The sequence below is a fragment of the Aphelocoma coerulescens genome, chromosome 7 (genome assembly GCF_041296385.1).
Source record: "Aphelocoma coerulescens isolate FSJ_1873_10779 chromosome 7, UR_Acoe_1.0, whole genome shotgun sequence".
Lineage (NCBI taxonomy): Eukaryota > Metazoa > Chordata > Aves > Passeriformes > Corvidae > Aphelocoma > Aphelocoma coerulescens.
Window position 1 is genome coordinate 26622830 of NC_091021.1, and position 16846 is coordinate 26639675.

Sequence of the window (16846 nt, forward strand, 5' to 3'; positions counted from 1 at the left end):
TTCAGAAGCAGTTGAGGGTGAGTTAATTTTCCTCTCACAAAGCTGGTAGAAGTTTAACCTCTGCTTTAACTGAAATATCTACTAAAAAGACAAACACCAAGTTGCTGATAATGTAAGTAAAACCAGCAGATGATGGAATAAACTGGTTGCTGAAATTCCAGATGGGCAGTCAAAAGCACCTCCTCACTGAGAGTTCTGAACATAATTTTAAGAAAATGCAATAAAATCAATGCTCACCATAGTGGCTTCAGTGCTGCTCAGGAAGCAGAGCAGCCTAATGCTCGAGTTTCAGTGGTTAACACTACTATACTTTCCAGGCTGTGTATCAAGAAAGGTGCCATGTGGGTACGTGGGAAGTCAAGAGCATCAACAGCTAGCAATTTAGAAGCAAAGAAGGATTACTAGGAAAAAGTTATTAAAAATAGCAGAGCACAAAACCGTCTTCCCAAAAAGCGTTGGAAACTTAATTGACATATTTGAAATGAGGCTGAACAAGGTATCAGCAAACATACTGTAAGCAGCCAGCACTCACTAACAAGAGTGTTGGACAGGCAATGTGACAGGTCTTCCTTTTATTTTCCTCTATAACTGTTCATTAATTTTGAACAGTCTTGTTACCATTACAGCTGCACACAGCTGTTCTTCTGAGATCTGAACTTCGACATTCCAGACCTGCTTTTCTCCACAGGATCATTAAGAAATAAGCTAACCTATTTTTCATCCTCTAGTTTACAAAGGGAAAGGAAAAACAAATCAAGTTTCTTTTTTTGTTCAAAGTAATTGTGATTTAGCAAGTATATCACAATGGAGTTTTAAAAGTTATAGCAGAAGAGAAGAATTCTGAGTTACATTTCAGAGATTTCCCAATCTACACATGCCTAGTCTGTTAGGCTTAATACTGACACAGATCAGATCTGTGCTTTAGTGGTCACTTCAAAGTTTCCCTCTGTGCTTCACCTTTGAAGTAAACGTGACCATCAGTTCATCTTCTCCAGAAAGATACCTGTTTGCCTCACTGATCTAGTGACAGGAATGTCACAGCCACTGGCAAGCAAACCTGGGATCAGAAGGGCAGCTCAACACAACACAGAGACAAGACAAAAGAGCTGGTGGCAACAAGGTGAGAGGAGGAAAAGGAAGAGAAATCCATCTCAGTCATGCTTCTTCTCACTTCTCAGGGAAAGAATACTTTCGTTTTAGAAAGCAGCACATGAGGTGTAGAGGGGCGAGGTAATGCATACAAAGTCAAACACAACCTGCTAGAAGAATAAAGGATTACATTCACATCACAGTAAAAAACCCTCAAAAAACAAAGTTCCTTCTTTCAAAAGGACACCCTTTTGTTTAAATGCAGCAAATGAGACTGAAAATGATTTAAACTTGATTGTTTTGGAAAGAGTAGAAGAGCCAACACTGCTTCCTCCTGCATCTCCACTGGCTGAGGGAGGAGTAACTAAGAGCTGGAGGACAGTAAATCCTTGAACCATTCCAAGACAATAGCAAGACCATTGCATCTGCTCCCATAGATCAGAAAACTGCTCAAAAACAACCCCAGCATTTCTTCTGAAGACCATTGCCTTTCAGATCAGCCCTTGGGGCTTATTCAAAGCCCATTTTCTCCGCCTCAAACTTGGCAATAATTAGAAAAAGATCATTCTGTTTTCTCAAATTCACTTTCACAAGTTTAGCTAGAGCTGCTCCCAAAATATCACTGCCTGCCTCAGAATGAGGTCAAGGAATTCTACCCTCGGTGCTCGACTGACAGGTCCTCTGAAGCCTCCTGACAATAATCTGTGATCTGGCACTTCAGGCAGGTTCAGGACCTGTGTAAGACACGTAGCTGCCATCTGAACGTGCCCACAGATCACTCCAGCAAGCAGTGCAACAGCTGTCGGCACTTTAGCTCCATGTTTGGCTTTTAAATCTCCACAGCAATAATGCCCACAGCTTTTGAAAATGGGGCTTCAAATACCTGTTCCTGTTTCATAACACAGGGGTTTTTATTTAATCTTCACTCTGTTTTGTTTACGTTATGTTTTTAGGCAATGACACTGTAATCACAGATGCAAACCAAGCTGAGTGCCATTACCTCCTTCTAGTCATTTCCATGCCTGGAAACTAGTCAACTACATAGATAAAGCTCTCTTCTCATGTATTTCAACTAAGAAGTTATCACTGTATTTTTACATCTGTCCATACTTCAAATTTTTTTCCTGTTTACTCAATTTAATGAGCTCTCCTTGCACTTGTGAATCTGCAACGAGAATTAAAAAGCTGTTGTCCAGGCATAGGTTACTGCTTACTTTTATTTTCTATTATTCCATTCTATTCTTTTATTACTTTTTCAGCTTGGTAAAATTTCAAACTATACACAAGCTGGAAGTCACTCAAAACCAAATAGGAGACTGCAGCCACATCTTCTATTGTATAATGTGGAATAGTTTAATGCAGCCTTGAAAAGCAGATTTCCTAAATGCTTGTTAAATTATTTCCATAATTCAAAGGTGAAAATGCCTTAATTTCAGGGTAATGCTACAGCTTTATGACTTCACAGTTTTATTTAATGGTCCAATTCACTAGGATATTATGCTGCCTGCATTTGGCCCTACGAGATGCTTTTACAGGATGGGACTGGAATGCATTAAGCACATTTTAGACTCTCTGTTTAGCCTAGCCCACAGTTCTATCATCTTGCTGGAAACCTCCAAGCTGCTTTTGACGGAACACAAATTAAATTGTGGGAAATTAGAGCAGCAGGAAAACTGGCTTTCAATGAATTCTGTATTGTCTAATTCTCATTTTTATTCTTCAACTTGAAATATCCCTGTAGAGCCCATTCCACCCATACAAACTGCATCCTTCCTTTGTGATTTAGGAGGTTTGTCACAAAACAAGATTATCCAGACTGATTAAATTGCCAACAAGCCAAACATACGGTAAATACTACATGAGAGAGAAAAAAATAACTCTCAGAGCTCATATGATGCATTTGTTTCATGGTGCTCCACATTGAATGCCAAATTTTATCCTGAACACTGTACCTCTTACTAAAAGAATAACCACAAAAAAGACTTTCCTTCTTAAACTGTTCTAAGCTGGAGTGGCAGATTAACCCAGCTGCTCTAATATGCACTCCCCTCAAAGGATATGAAAAGACCAATTTCTTATCACAGACAGCTTTAATTCACTGACTCCAAAGAAGTTTTTTCTGAGTCTTCTATGAAAGCATCCCATTACTATTTTTTATCTACTTCTTTCTTTCTGCTGGCTGACCCAGCAATACATGCTTCTGCAGCTTGTTTTGTGCTCATCAGCTTCCTCCTGAGTTCTGATTCAGCCATGTCCCTCCAGTGCAGAAGCACTGCAAGGCATTCAAGGCAACTCTCAGCAGAATGACCAGGCCAGATGGCTCTGATGGATGAGAACAAGACACCTCTTCTGTGACATCTTGCACCCTCCTCCCCCACATTGTGCTGAAGCCCAGACAGGCCAGACCATTGTCATGCCAGCCTACTTCCTGATGATCCTCCATTTCAGTATTTCCTCTAATACAGGGTATCTTACAACAAGCAGCGAGGAATATTACTCTCCAAAAACTGAAGGGGCAGTTGCTGATCTACCTCCTACTGCAAAGTGGACACTTCCTCACTTGCTGCACTTCTGACAACTGTGCAGTCCTCTCTGCTGCAGCCTCCTTCATCTAGGGTGAGTGTTGAGAGACTTAAATCACTTCTTGCTGTTTCACATGTCTTGTGATGGTGCAGACACCTTCATGAGCCTGGCAGACAAGAAGCAGAGCCCACATCAAACCTGCTGTTCTTCACCTGCCATACCAGGAGGGTGGGCATGATACCTGCAGGTGTCCAGCATGGCATGAGACACCCGGGTCTGGGACAGATGGATCCACCTCTTGCAACCAGGACAGCTGAAGCAGCTTTGAGAGAGCTACAGTTTACTTCTACCTTTTGAGCACTGCAAATGTGGCAGGAGAGGGATTAAGTTGCAGTTACCTTTTGTTAAAAGGTAATGGCTAGAGAAAAATATCTAGTTAAGTTCTTCAGTACTAGAACTTCCTTGGGGGCCACCTGCAAATGTGGCAGTGAAGGCAGCCTTCAGGACTTCTGTTGTGATGCTCATCTGAAACACAACAATTTAACTGGAAACAGCATGGCAGCTGTTGACAGCACAATGCCTTTGACATAATATACACATTAAAGTTTTTTTTCATTTTGTAAAGTTCTGGGAGAATATTTAATGAAAATTCAAAAGAGAAACATATCAATTGTCAAAACTACAGTGTGCGAAAAAACCTGTAGTGTTTGAGGGGATAAGCTGTAAATCTTTAAGGGCTGCCTTTAATCTAAACAGTAGTAAATAATTTGTAAGGAATTTCCATTTGTTGTTTTCTCTTGTGATAAAGTCAAGCACAACTACAGACAGTAAAGTGCAGGGTAGAGGGAGTTTGACGATTTAAATTTTAGCCCAAAATTCTGTAGCTGCAGGTGTTAAAGGCAGAATTAAGGTCATGACCTCCTCCTATTCTTGCTTCAGCTTGCCCAGGGGCAGCCCTCCTTTTCATGTGAGAGTCTGCCAAGCCCACAAGAAATGCAAAAAGGGCTGAGTCACATGGTGACTCTTGCATCCATGTAATTCCTATACAAAGTAAAAGGAGATGATTTCTTATGGAAAATAGATGAAGGAATTATAAAAGCAGATGAACTGAGAGTCATGTGGAAACAAAGGGAAAGATGGATGCCATGGACAGTAATACAACTAATGCCATGATTGTTTTAGGAACATCAATGGGAATATGTACCATATGGAAGAATACAAATCTTAATCATTGTTAGCTGAATGAAAAAAAAGGATGGAATTTATAAAAAATTGCAAGTATAACTTTGACAATCTAATTCCCATCTTATTAGAATCCCTTACTTTTTCTGAGACTTAAACAGCTTCTATACAGTTTTTTGAGACAGAAAATAAATCTTTTTCCTGCATCAGAGAAATAAACAATATTTGCACTTTGAGACAAGACTGCAGAACAAAAATGATCCACAGCAAGAGGAGATATATTTTTTTTAAGTAATGTTTTTTTTCATTATGGTAGTTTCAGAAAAAGATCTTGGACCGGCAGCAAGGCCTGGGATAAGGTTGCATCTTTCCCCAAACTGCAGCCCTGGAAGAGAAAAAATGGAAGAAAGAAAAGGCAAACTATTTGAGGACTGGAAAAAATATCTGGCAACGATAAACGGAACCATTGATCTAGTCATGACAATTTCTAAGCATTATTGATTTGATAGCCCAGGGTCTGAATACCGTAAAACAGCATCAGTAGAGAAGTACAGTGACAGGATGACTCAAGTGTACTGTAAGCAAATCTTTCAGATTTCAAGGGTAAAATTTACTCAGAAGGAGATGAGAAAAGGTCATTACACTTTTCAAACAGGACAGCAAAACAAGCACATGGCTGTAGATTGCATGTCTATGGGCTTTGTCCTGGAGAATATGGCTATTAGCATTTAAGTAGTACTCCACACAGACCAATAGATTTCTAAGCAGCATGAAAAAATAGAAAGACTGCCAGACCCGAGGTTCAGAGGGTCTATTAGTCATCTTTTCTATTGACTGTTACGAGTCTTCAATTAAGTTCAGAGTAATTCAAGTGGGCTAATTATCAAACAAGCAGCCTACAAGGAAAATATCGTTCCCAGCCCTAGTGGCTGTTCATTACCACAGAGTATGACACAATACATTCTTTCTGCACTTAATGGCAAAAATGTGCGGCCACAGACCCCCATGGATGACTGGAGACCTAGGAAAAGCAAGCACAGCTAGCTTACATTCCCATGTGGATGGCCCTGGAAAGTTGCTAGATGTGTTCCCATGGTACTCAACTCAATCGTCCTAAATTAATAATCCTTGCACGGACCCATTCACATCCTCATGGTGTCTCTCACAGCATCCAGACACATCCAATCATGGCTTGGGCACACACATTTGGTTCACTTCCCCCCACACAGACACATATTTGGTGTGGATTCCTCAGTGTTTCTAACAACTGATGAATTTCCCAGTGAAAGTGACTTTGCTCTGTGTACAACGGGTATATAAGGTGAAGAAAACATTATGTTAATAAGATGCTGTCTTTTCCTTTAGATCTAGTTTTGAGGGTTTTGTCTTTCACTGTCATTGAACTGTCTCCTCCTACTGTAAGGAAATGAAAATGAGCATTGCTTCTGTCACTGAGACCCTTTCACTTTGAGTCTTTCCGTTCTAAATAGTCTTGGATTATTTACTTTTAACTTCTCTTTGTACAGGTATCTTTCCATGCCTTTAATTAGGCACATTAGTGTTCCTGAAAACATCCTATTACAACAACATATTTTACTTTTAGTTGAAGTAGACAGCCCCCAAGATAAGATCCTTTTAAAGTGTGTCCTACACTCTTCTCCCCTCTCGACCAATAAACATGCTATTAAATAAGAGCATGTCACCTACAGTTTTTGTCACTTTGCTTTTTCAGCCACTTCTTCAGACAATGGATGAGTACATTTACCCACTGTGGTATCAGCAGACATTCTGTGACACTACTGTTAAATTTCTTGCCATCCTGAAAATTGAGTTTATATTTTTTAATACTTTTTTCCTCTTTTTTTTCTCCCTGTAACATTTCCTTTCCCTTATCGCTCTCTCCCTCTTTGTATAACTGTCCAATTCCCTCTCAACACACACAATCACAATTTTCTGCTTTCTTCAGAATTTCTATTCAGCAGTGGGCTGCTGAAGTTGACAGGCTGCAGAGAAACCACTGGAAACATAAACACAATAAGCTAACTTGTAATGTTGGTATTTCCATATCCACATCAGACACTGGATACATATGACCAGACACCAATATGCAAGAAATCTGGTGTTTATCTGTCCCAGTTAATAACTGGCTACAAACAAGTTCCCTATCTGAATCCCTTCAATTAAACAAGTAAGAATTAGAAAGAACTTTAAAAAAAAAAGTAAGTGAACATTAAGAAAAAACACTTGTCTTTAAATGCAATGGTGCTGCTCGCTTCTGATGATCTGGTTTCCTCTTTGAATGCATCCTTCACAGACTAAAGGCACTGTAATTACCAGAAGGCATTACCTCTCTGCACCTCTACTTTTAAAAACACTAAATGAGTCATTGCCCTGAATTTTCCATTCCACCTCCAAATTCTTCAGCTTGAACACGTTTTGGGCATAAAGAGGTTACTGCTTCTTGAACTGTATACAAAAAGAAGAACTGCCAGTCTAAGTAAAATAAAAGCTTTTTTTAGCCCAGGAGCCCACCTCTGCCTTTGAGGCTGAATACCTTTGATACCCAGAGAAGCCAAAAGGTTTTCCTGAAGCTCATTCCCGTTTCCCAGTGGAGTATCCCTCACAGCTGCCTGAGTGGGAAGCTGCAACTAAACCTCCATGTTTACTTGCACCTTCTGAATCTATCAGACCAGACTGGGGCTTTTTCCAGGTGGGTTTTACTCCGTCTGTTGATATAACAGCCTCCTTGCTGTCCTGTGGTAGTTCCAAGTTGAATTCATTGCATCAGGAAAAAGCAAGCAAACAAAAATCTCCCAAATCCTGCTATGTAATCATTTAAGTGTCCCTTAGCTCCTATATGATGAAAAAGAATCAATTCCTATTGCTTTGTCTATGCCACACATGATCTCCATGCTCTCCTGTGACCGTTTCCCCCAGCCATCTTTTAATTTGTTTAGTCGTGCCACACATGGAATCCATCCACATTCATGACCATCCATGTTTTTCCTTTCACAGGAGGTGTTGTACAGATTTCTGTCACTGAACAATAATATTGTCTCTGTTCCTTGTAAGTGCCTAGTATAACAACACAGAATTTCATATTTTGCCTATCCCTGAATATAGGTCTTTTCAGAAAACTAAGCAGAAGCATCACCTGAAAAAAATAGCAAATGGAGAATCCATCCCTGTGTACATAAAGTAATTTTTTTCCTACTTTGCACTTAATCGATCACTGTAAACAATTTTTACGAGAATAACAATAAGGGAAGCTCCCAGAGAGAAAAGAAGCTCTTGTGATTAAGGCACCCACACCATATTTAGTTGACACAGAAGCATAAATTTTCCAGGCTAGGAGGTTCTACCTGTTTTCCCCACCTCCACTTTTCTCATAACCAAAACAAGAATGTAATCAAGTTCATTACAGAGAGAGAGAAAATCAGGTATATGCCTTCTGGATTTCTGCCAGATAAAGTTTATTTGAGGAAAGAAAATGCAAGGTGTTTGTCAAAAATCCTACTTCTTCAGCAGAGATAAAAAGCACTGACAATGTTTTGATCACACATATTTATATGATAAATAATAAAAATGAGCACATTTCCCATATTGAAGATCAAGGAAGGATATTCAGACAGAAAGGTGAAACTCTGTTTCAATTCTTAGGAGATTCAACAGTGAAGGAGACACATCTTATTAAATATTTGTTACACTTGAATAAAAAACATACTTAATAATTAACTGTTGTGCATTTAATTAACATAATGATTGCCCAATTAAATAAAAATGAAAATTTAATTTAATTTAAGTACAAGAAGATTAAGGATAAAATATGAATATCCTGAGTCCTCAGTTTTCAGCACTGTGTGGAGGTGATATGTGGCAAAGTAGTTCAGCCAGAATTAGCAATTTAGAAAGGGTAATAAAACATTCTTTCATCTGCACCTGGCCACAGGAAGCAAAAAATGCCAAACAGGAGATGGTGTGGGAAATTTCACCTCCATTTCAAATATAAAAAGCAGAAAGGGAGCTACCATCTATCCCCACCCACAATAAAAGCTGTGCAATCTTTTACTCTTGGCTTGACAGTCCTATATACAAAATAGGATCCACTTAGGGGAGAATTTGCCAGACAGGTATATTCATTTGAAACAATTCTTATTTTAAACCTGTAGAACTGTAAGGTTAAAAAGTCTCAACCACCAGGTCACATTGCCAGGCTCTTGCTCTGCTACCCATCTCTTTGGTGTCTGTTCTCCTAAGATCATCATGCACTCTCCTCCATACAAATACCAGGGACAATCAAGGCCTCTGCTCTATGGAATGTCAAAGGCAGCACACTTGTATGAGGGGAGGTATTGCTGCTCAAGTCGGACTAGAAGGGTTTATAGCTAGCTCAGCAAGAGGAGTTTAATAATAATTCCCAGATCTAGCATTCTAATAAAGCAGAGAAACCATTCCATTACAAAAGAAGGGCTTGGATTCTAAGTTTCTACCTCTTTAGTAAAAAACAAACATCTCATCAAAAGTTGTGATATTATGAAGTGCCCTTTATAAGGTGCAGACACTATTGCATATATCACTTAGCAAGGTGAATCCTTCAAACTTATTTTAAAAATCACTTTCACATGGATCTTATTTAAGGAAACATCTCAAACTTAAACCTCAGTTACAAGTTCTCTGCTTCTTCCCCACTACTGAACTGTATTTTTGATGTGTCTTTCATTCTACTAAGACCACCTCTAATCAGATAGACCCAACATCAAGCAGCCAAGTCAAGGTTAGGTCATTACCTGTTATATTGCAAAAAACACGGAGTGGTCCGAGTGGTCCACTTCCATCAGAATCGATGTAGAAGAAACCTGATGTCTTCCCTTGGTGTCGGTAAGCCTCGCAGGATTGCTCATAGACAGCTTTAAAAGAAAGAGAGAGCGATTGCACCACAGGCAGACAGAACACAGGCACATTGTATGCGTGAGTACTGTGCTAATTCTTGTCAGAACATAACCTGCTGCTATGCAGCTGATTATCATGTGAAAGCTCACTGCATTTGGGCCTGAATCCATGCTCAGAATCAGACATTTGTTTAACTAATTCCTTGAACTTAATACATGCTGGCTTTAAAGATACAGGTACTTGCAATATTTTGGATAAAAGTATGTAAATACTTAAATAAAGGGAAATGAACTTTCAAATGTGACACATCTAGTTATGGAGTGGTACATATATCCATCCATGTATGGTATTTCAGAGACATACCTACATACACACAGGAACACATGATTTACCGCCTAGGCATGCACTTAAGTCTTGTCAACACAGATGACAGATATTTTTACCAGTCCTCACCTTCCCTGCAGGATAAGGTTAACAGGAAGCATTAAAGCCCTACCACACTCCACCATCCAAATGAAATCCACTGCCCCCCAGCAGAAAAGCTCAAGTTCAGACATGGTCTCCATCCTAGGTGATGTTTTTATGCTTTAGACCTAATTTTATACAACCAACTCTTTCTATCTGCTTATCAATATTCTTCTCTTGGGTACCAGTGCCCATGAAAATCGAAGTGGTTACTAAAACAAGCACAAGTAAAGCAGCAAGTCACCAAGAGCAAGAAAAGAAGGAAGAAAAATCCACAGGTCAGTACAATCTTTGTATTTGAGGCACATTTTCAGGAAAGATGTAACTGTCACTTCATATGGGGCAAAGAGAAAACTCCTGCAGAGAGGCAGTCCAGAGGTATCAGAAAGTCACGTCTCATCCTGGACCTTGAACCACAACCTTAAATTTCATTTCAGGAGAGTTGATTTTTTTTCTGCCCACCTGCTTAAATACTTAACCTGATTATACTGACAAAATTACTCTCTGTAACAGTTTATGATTGCTGTGTTGAGGCTGTAAACACAACTGCAAAGCTCCCAGTGCTTTTCATCTGAAAGGAATTCAGGGAGCTTTGCAGATTGAGGACAGGGCCAGCACTTCCTCACCACTTCTGAAACACAGTCCCTGCAGAAGACAGCAATTCCTCCACAGCAGCAGGAATAGTTCCTTTCTGTGCACACATGGACTCATATCCCTCCTTTTCCCTCATTCCCTTAAAGAAACTTCTCTAATGAAACAACTTTGAGAAAGGCATAAATGGTAAGCCTTGAAGTAGCCTTGTCTGAAGAATGCTGCAAGTTCGTAACTCAGATTTTGGACATTTCTTCACTTCTACCAACAGAATAGAACCACAGTTCTAGGGGCTCTGGTCCAAACTGCCTATGGATTAAGAGTCTCACCAGTTAATCATTTGTACACTCACTGAAATATGCTCTTCATTTGCACATCTCTTCCCTGACCAGACATCTTCTGCAGATAGAACATCACTGAGTACTACACAGGCACAGCACTACCCTTCCCAGGGTTAAGAAACTGCTTAAGGTACTCAGCACCTGATGAGGCAGTGTCTTAATTAGCATCCCTCCAACAATAAATAGAATTAAGAAAGCTTTTTCCTCACAGCCTGATGTATCAAGCATGGTAGGAAGCCAGAATATCTCTAAATTCCCACTCTGATGGCTGGCCAAGAACACATATTAAATCCAAGTTAAATAAAATCCCCAAACCAGAACCTATTCTTCCAGTGCTCACAACCTGAGGGGTTGAGACAGACAGTCCCTGAGTTGCAGAAGTGCTGACAAAAGCAGTGGGCATATGGAGGTCAGGAGGGAGACGGTAACAGGCAATTAAGTAAGCAACCAAGGAATCATGGTTTGATCAATTTGCAAAGTTCTTAAACTGCAGTTCACTTAGTGAATTTGCTGTCATCATCGTTACAGGACACTTTATCTTGTCTCATTAGGGAATATGCCAATTGCTTCCTCTGAATTGTTTGCTGAGTGTTTTTGAAGACAAAGGATGGTGAGAGGGGCAGAGACATAAAACAAATATGTTGTCAGTGAACTGGCACAGCAAAACTCATTCTTCATCACAACTTGTTCTTTCCAAGTGTTTTTCTTGACTGTCATTTTGGCTGGACTCCAGATCTACTTTCCAAATTAGTAAGGAAAGATGTGAAGATTCTGCCATTAATAATGTGGGAAGATTCAAACAGAGATGATCTACTCCCCTTTAGATGGCCCCTTTGTCACTGTAATTTTAGGGAAAAAAAGGCTATACAGAGCTAGAAATCAGGCTAAGGGTGTCAACTGGTATAAATCTGAAAGGATACACAAGCTTCTGTGAAACTACAGTTATGTCTGCCAGAAGGAAATCCATCCTGGTGTGTTTGCCTTTCAGTTATATGAGAAATTCAGCACTACATACTGGGCAGTAGCAGAAGAAATAGGAAAAGGCTCTAAACCTTGAGCTCTAGCACATAAAACATATTCCATCATGATTAAAGAACAGTGGTTTTGGTGGGCAGTTATTTCACACCTGTACACAAAGTTTCACATGCCTGTATCTTAAGCATTTGGTACTGTGTACTTCTAGACTGGAAGTGGATGGGCCATTGATTTTAATTCTCTTTGTTGCTATTTTTTTCTATATAATGCGTCAAGAAAAAAAATTATGTTTGTTTTCCAGTCACTGACAGATGCCCCTACAGGCACTTTGAGGGCACCAGCCATTCCAAGCTCTCTCAACTCCTTTGTGGCCTGAGATGACTGCTTGCTTTGGAATAAAGTTATGCAATTCCATTTGCTGAAAAAAAGGCCTATTATGCCAGTGACAACAACTTGAAGCTGTCTTTATGGGTCCATGAAAGACAAGATCTCTTTGTGGTCATTATTCTCTTTATGCAATCAGAAATATCATATGAATGTAAAAAACAGACAAGCAGTCAGCTGTGACTGTTAAGACCCCATAACCTCAGCTTTGAAAACTGCCTTCATATTTATGTTCTGTTTTGTGTCAGGCTTCTCTGGTGTAGATGGAGTTGTGGTCATTTTGGGAACACTAGGGAAACCATTATTGAAATTGTCATTAAAGAGTCACCAACCATTTAATGATGGAACTGTTGACACTGTTGACAGTTGACATTTTAATGGCAAAGAGCATTTGCAGTAATTGCACCTTCTTAATAAAGGAGAGGTATTCATCAGTTCATTCACAGTAGAACCCACTACCAATTTCCAAATATTTTTAATAAATTTTTAAGACTTTTAAGTAAAAAAAAAAAAAAAACAAAAACCAAAATCAGTGATTTCATTCCTTTCTGTGAAGTTTTTCAATAGTGTTTATACTTTTATTCCTTCAAATTTGTTTTCCTATTGTAAAATGCTCACCCAAATCACCCAAATGGGACTGAAACAACAGAAGTAACATTTTTGATAGGCTGTTCATGCAAAGCTTGCTTTCTCATTTAAAATACATTTTTAAAAACATAATTTCAAAAATGAAACCCTTAACTTGTCTTTTGTGTCACAGAAGCAAGATCAGCTTTCCTTCTCCAACCCTCCCTACTTTTTTTTTTGGGCTAATTTTGATTAACCCCAGCCACTGAAGATAAAACGAAGGTTTCCAGCACCATTTGTTTCAGTGAGCCAGAGACACTGAAAACCACAGTTTATGCCTCTGAGCCCCTGCTGTGTCTCCTTGGGCCCTTCTGGGAGTGAGCTGTGCTGCATGCAGCCGTAGCACTGCAGCTCCCACAGGCAGCAGGGTGGAGCTGATTCACAGAGCTGCATTCTCATAGTGCTCGACAGAAAGCGGTGTCAGCAGCCCCATGAACCCACACCACCCCCTGCAAGCTCGGCCTGGACCTCACAGGCAGGCATGGCTGGTAAAAGCATTAGGGTGAAGTACAGCACAAGGCAAAAACCCAGTGTAAAAGGTGGCACAGGGCCCTTGCTGGTAACTGGCTAGGCCACAAAGATAAAACAAGAAACAGCTTGACTCCAAGGTCCCAGATTTAGTAAGGGAAACGACATCAGAAATACCAGTTTTACTTGGTCACAAAGGATGCCTTTTACTGCCTTTTTTCTTTTTTCCAGAATCACTTGTAAGTTATAACACTGGATGGACCCTATGCTGACATTTTTGCTCTGTAAGGAATTTTTTTTAAAGGCTACTGCTGTGTTTCACAGAGAAATTTAAAATCCTCCCAGAGCTGGCTGCTGAAAGTGATGCAGCCTGAGAGCCCCATTCTTCAGAGAAAGAGCTGTTTCTCTAAGGAAGTGTTGTCCTTGCCTCCCTGCTCGGATGGGCTGTGCTGACAGTGTACAGGCATGCACTGTACTGACAGAGTTCAAGATAACTATCTCCCAGCCTCTTTAATCTTTTGTGAAACACATATACCAAATTTCCCCCTCAGGTATCTCTTTCAGTCTCAAGTATCACAAGCTGAACTACCTTTTCAGATCAACAGCTCATCACATCAGAACATTCGTTTATAGCACTGCTTTACTCACTGATCTTTATGCCCATCTTTTTCTTTAGTTCTCACTTTTCATCTTCCCAGGTGCTTAGGAAATCATTTGTCAAATTTTGATTAACATTCACAAAATAAACACTTTATCCCCAGTCAGATCAACATCACCCAATTCTACATGTTTTCTTTTATTTTCTGGGATATAAACATTCATAAGCTCAAAAATCAAAACTATGGTTGTGAAATGTATCCATCCCATGTTTTCTTCAAGCCATATACAACACCCCCTACAGAAATACCCTAGCAAAACTATAAATATTCACTTTGATTGGTCAAGGTTCAAGGTATAGATCCAATATTCAGACTTCAGTGTCAGAAAAGGATTATCAGATTTTAGGATCATTATAATAAAACTTTTTTTTTTACCTTTTGTGTATAAAAACCCTACAGAATTTCATTTCCTAATTCTAGCATCAAGACCCTTATGGCTGGTCAGCCAGAGCACATGCAGGCACTCTCTGTTACTCCACAGTCAGGTCTGACAGGGCTGGGATCACTCTTGGCTTGGGTCGGCATTTGAAAATTCAGCATTTATTCAACATGCTTCACAAGCCCAAAAGGTTCTAAATATGAGCAATTGCATCACTGTTCAGTTTTCCGAAATATCCTGAACTTGTAAATCCAACTGTTTTAATTACAGTCCTTAAACCAGACGAGATTTTATCCCTGCCGTAGCTGATATCTGTAACAGTACCTGGCTAAGCACAAACATTTCCAAGGTCAAACTTCCATTTTTTTCCAATAGAAGACCTTTTCTGTCCAGTTTTTCACAGACTACCCATTACTATATTGCCATCTGCCTTCCAATGTTACTTCTGCCCTACGCAGCTCACCTGCAGTCTCCATGTCAGCCCTTGCTAAGCACAGGCTTCCTGCTCCACTGGGGAGCTGCTCAGCACATGAGCCTTTAGATGCTCTCAGTTCCTAAGTCCTTAGCTCTGTTTCCTTCCCCCTGATGTTCCTAACTTATAAAACCTCTCCTCTCTTTCAGGCTACTTTTTTGTTTTTTCACCTCCAGTTCTACTTTGGCTAAAAACAGAAAGACCATTCTTTGTACAAAGACTTGAACTTCTGCAAATAACCCTCAAGGAGCAACATATTTAAAGCCCCTCTCTTCAATGGGTGCATGAACCTGCAATTCACCCAGTAAGATGCACCTCATACCCCACATTTAAGATCCTGCTTGCTGCTGGCCTCAGTGTAAAGGTTACAGGGATGCCCAGACTTCAGTTTTTCTGGTGGCAACACCAGGCAAGGTAAACCTCTCTCTGCAGCATGTTACTAATATAGACACCACCAAGAATGTTAAGTTCCAAATGAAAAGCAATTTGTTTTTTTTCCTCAGAGGACTCTGCCCTTTTCAAATTTAATGAGCACCAAGATAACTTTGCTCAAAAAATAAAAGTAAACCTTAAAATTCCCAGTACTTTGTTCCCACTGTATTATTCCCAATTGCTTTGGAAATTGATTTCATTGTATGAAACATGAGCTAGGGATTCAGAATTTGAGCTGTACTAGTTATGATTACCAAAATGAATCCTGTAGTATTGCTGCTTCAAGATTAGATTCTCATAATCTAATAAAAGTAGCTGATAATTTTCAATTTCTCAGAGGGAGAGAACATTTTATGGTGATACAATAAATAAAATACATTAAAGAGACCTGAAGAACTTTAATTCTTGATTTCATTGGGAGGTGCTGACACTGTCCACTTCCCAGCTAAAATGTGGCAGCAGTGAATTGCTTTTATCATCTCTAAAAAATTGTAAAGTAATGAAAAAATGTAGACAGAATACTTGCTGCAACATAATTTCAGACTCCTTTAATCATTTTGTAATTTGTTGCACCTTAGACAGAGTAATAACAACCCCTATAATGATAATTATTATTGTATTAAGAGGTGAGAACTTATGTACTGGTTACACTGGAAGGGCCAGTAAGAGCTGGGGATTCTGCCAGGATCTTCAACCAGCCATAGAATGACCTTGGGAAAACAGATATACACAAATGCTGACCAGAGCAAATTAAGCATTCTCAACAAAATGCTCAGAGCTCTTGGAGGCAGATCAGAGATGACTATTTCAATCTCTGCTCATGTACCTCAGACCTGACAGATTTGCTCTTACAGACTCAGAATAATGAGCACTCAACCAAACATTTTTCTAAATAACAAATAAAGCAATATGCAATGGGAAGTTTCTTATTTCAGCAGCAGAGGGATTAGTACAGGCAATGAACTCTGGGAATAATCATCATTCTCACCCTTAAAATACAATTGTCTTGTTAAATGGCAGAAAAATGAAATCTGTACTCTTGAAACCTGGCTTGTGACAGCGCTGCTCTTGACAGACTAATGCAGTCTCTGCTGTGACGTGCCTGGATGACAGATGGCTTATTTTTTCCTTTTTAAAATATGTACTTACTCATCTGATAAAGAATATGTTATTTCCACAGATAGAATTAAAATGCCTTTTATCACAGGGTCACTGAAATGGATGTTCAGGGGAAGTACTCCCATTACACCTGGTTATTAGACAATTTCCTACCATCCAAGCTAAGGCTCCCTCTGGCCAAGGTAGGAAAGGTCGTGTCAAGCCATCCTCCCCTGTCACTTCCCTGCTGTGGCTGGAAGGCAGCTGTGAC

At 39.7% G+C, this 16846-nt stretch overlaps 1 protein-coding gene across 5 annotated transcripts in view; it reads right to left on the bottom strand.

Annotated features, from left to right (window-relative positions):
• Positions 1 to 16846, bottom strand: part of CNTNAP5 (contactin associated protein family member 5) — a 272841-nt gene that overhangs the window by 82197 nt on the left and 173798 nt on the right. For all 5 annotated transcript variants that reach the window (XM_069020986.1, XM_069020988.1, XM_069020987.1 and 2 more), the window contains one exon: positions 9582 to 9701. In XM_069020986.1, the coding sequence (XP_068877087.1) occupies positions 9582 to 9701 (120 nt within the window). The remainder of the gene's footprint in view (positions 1 to 9581; positions 9702 to 16846) is intronic.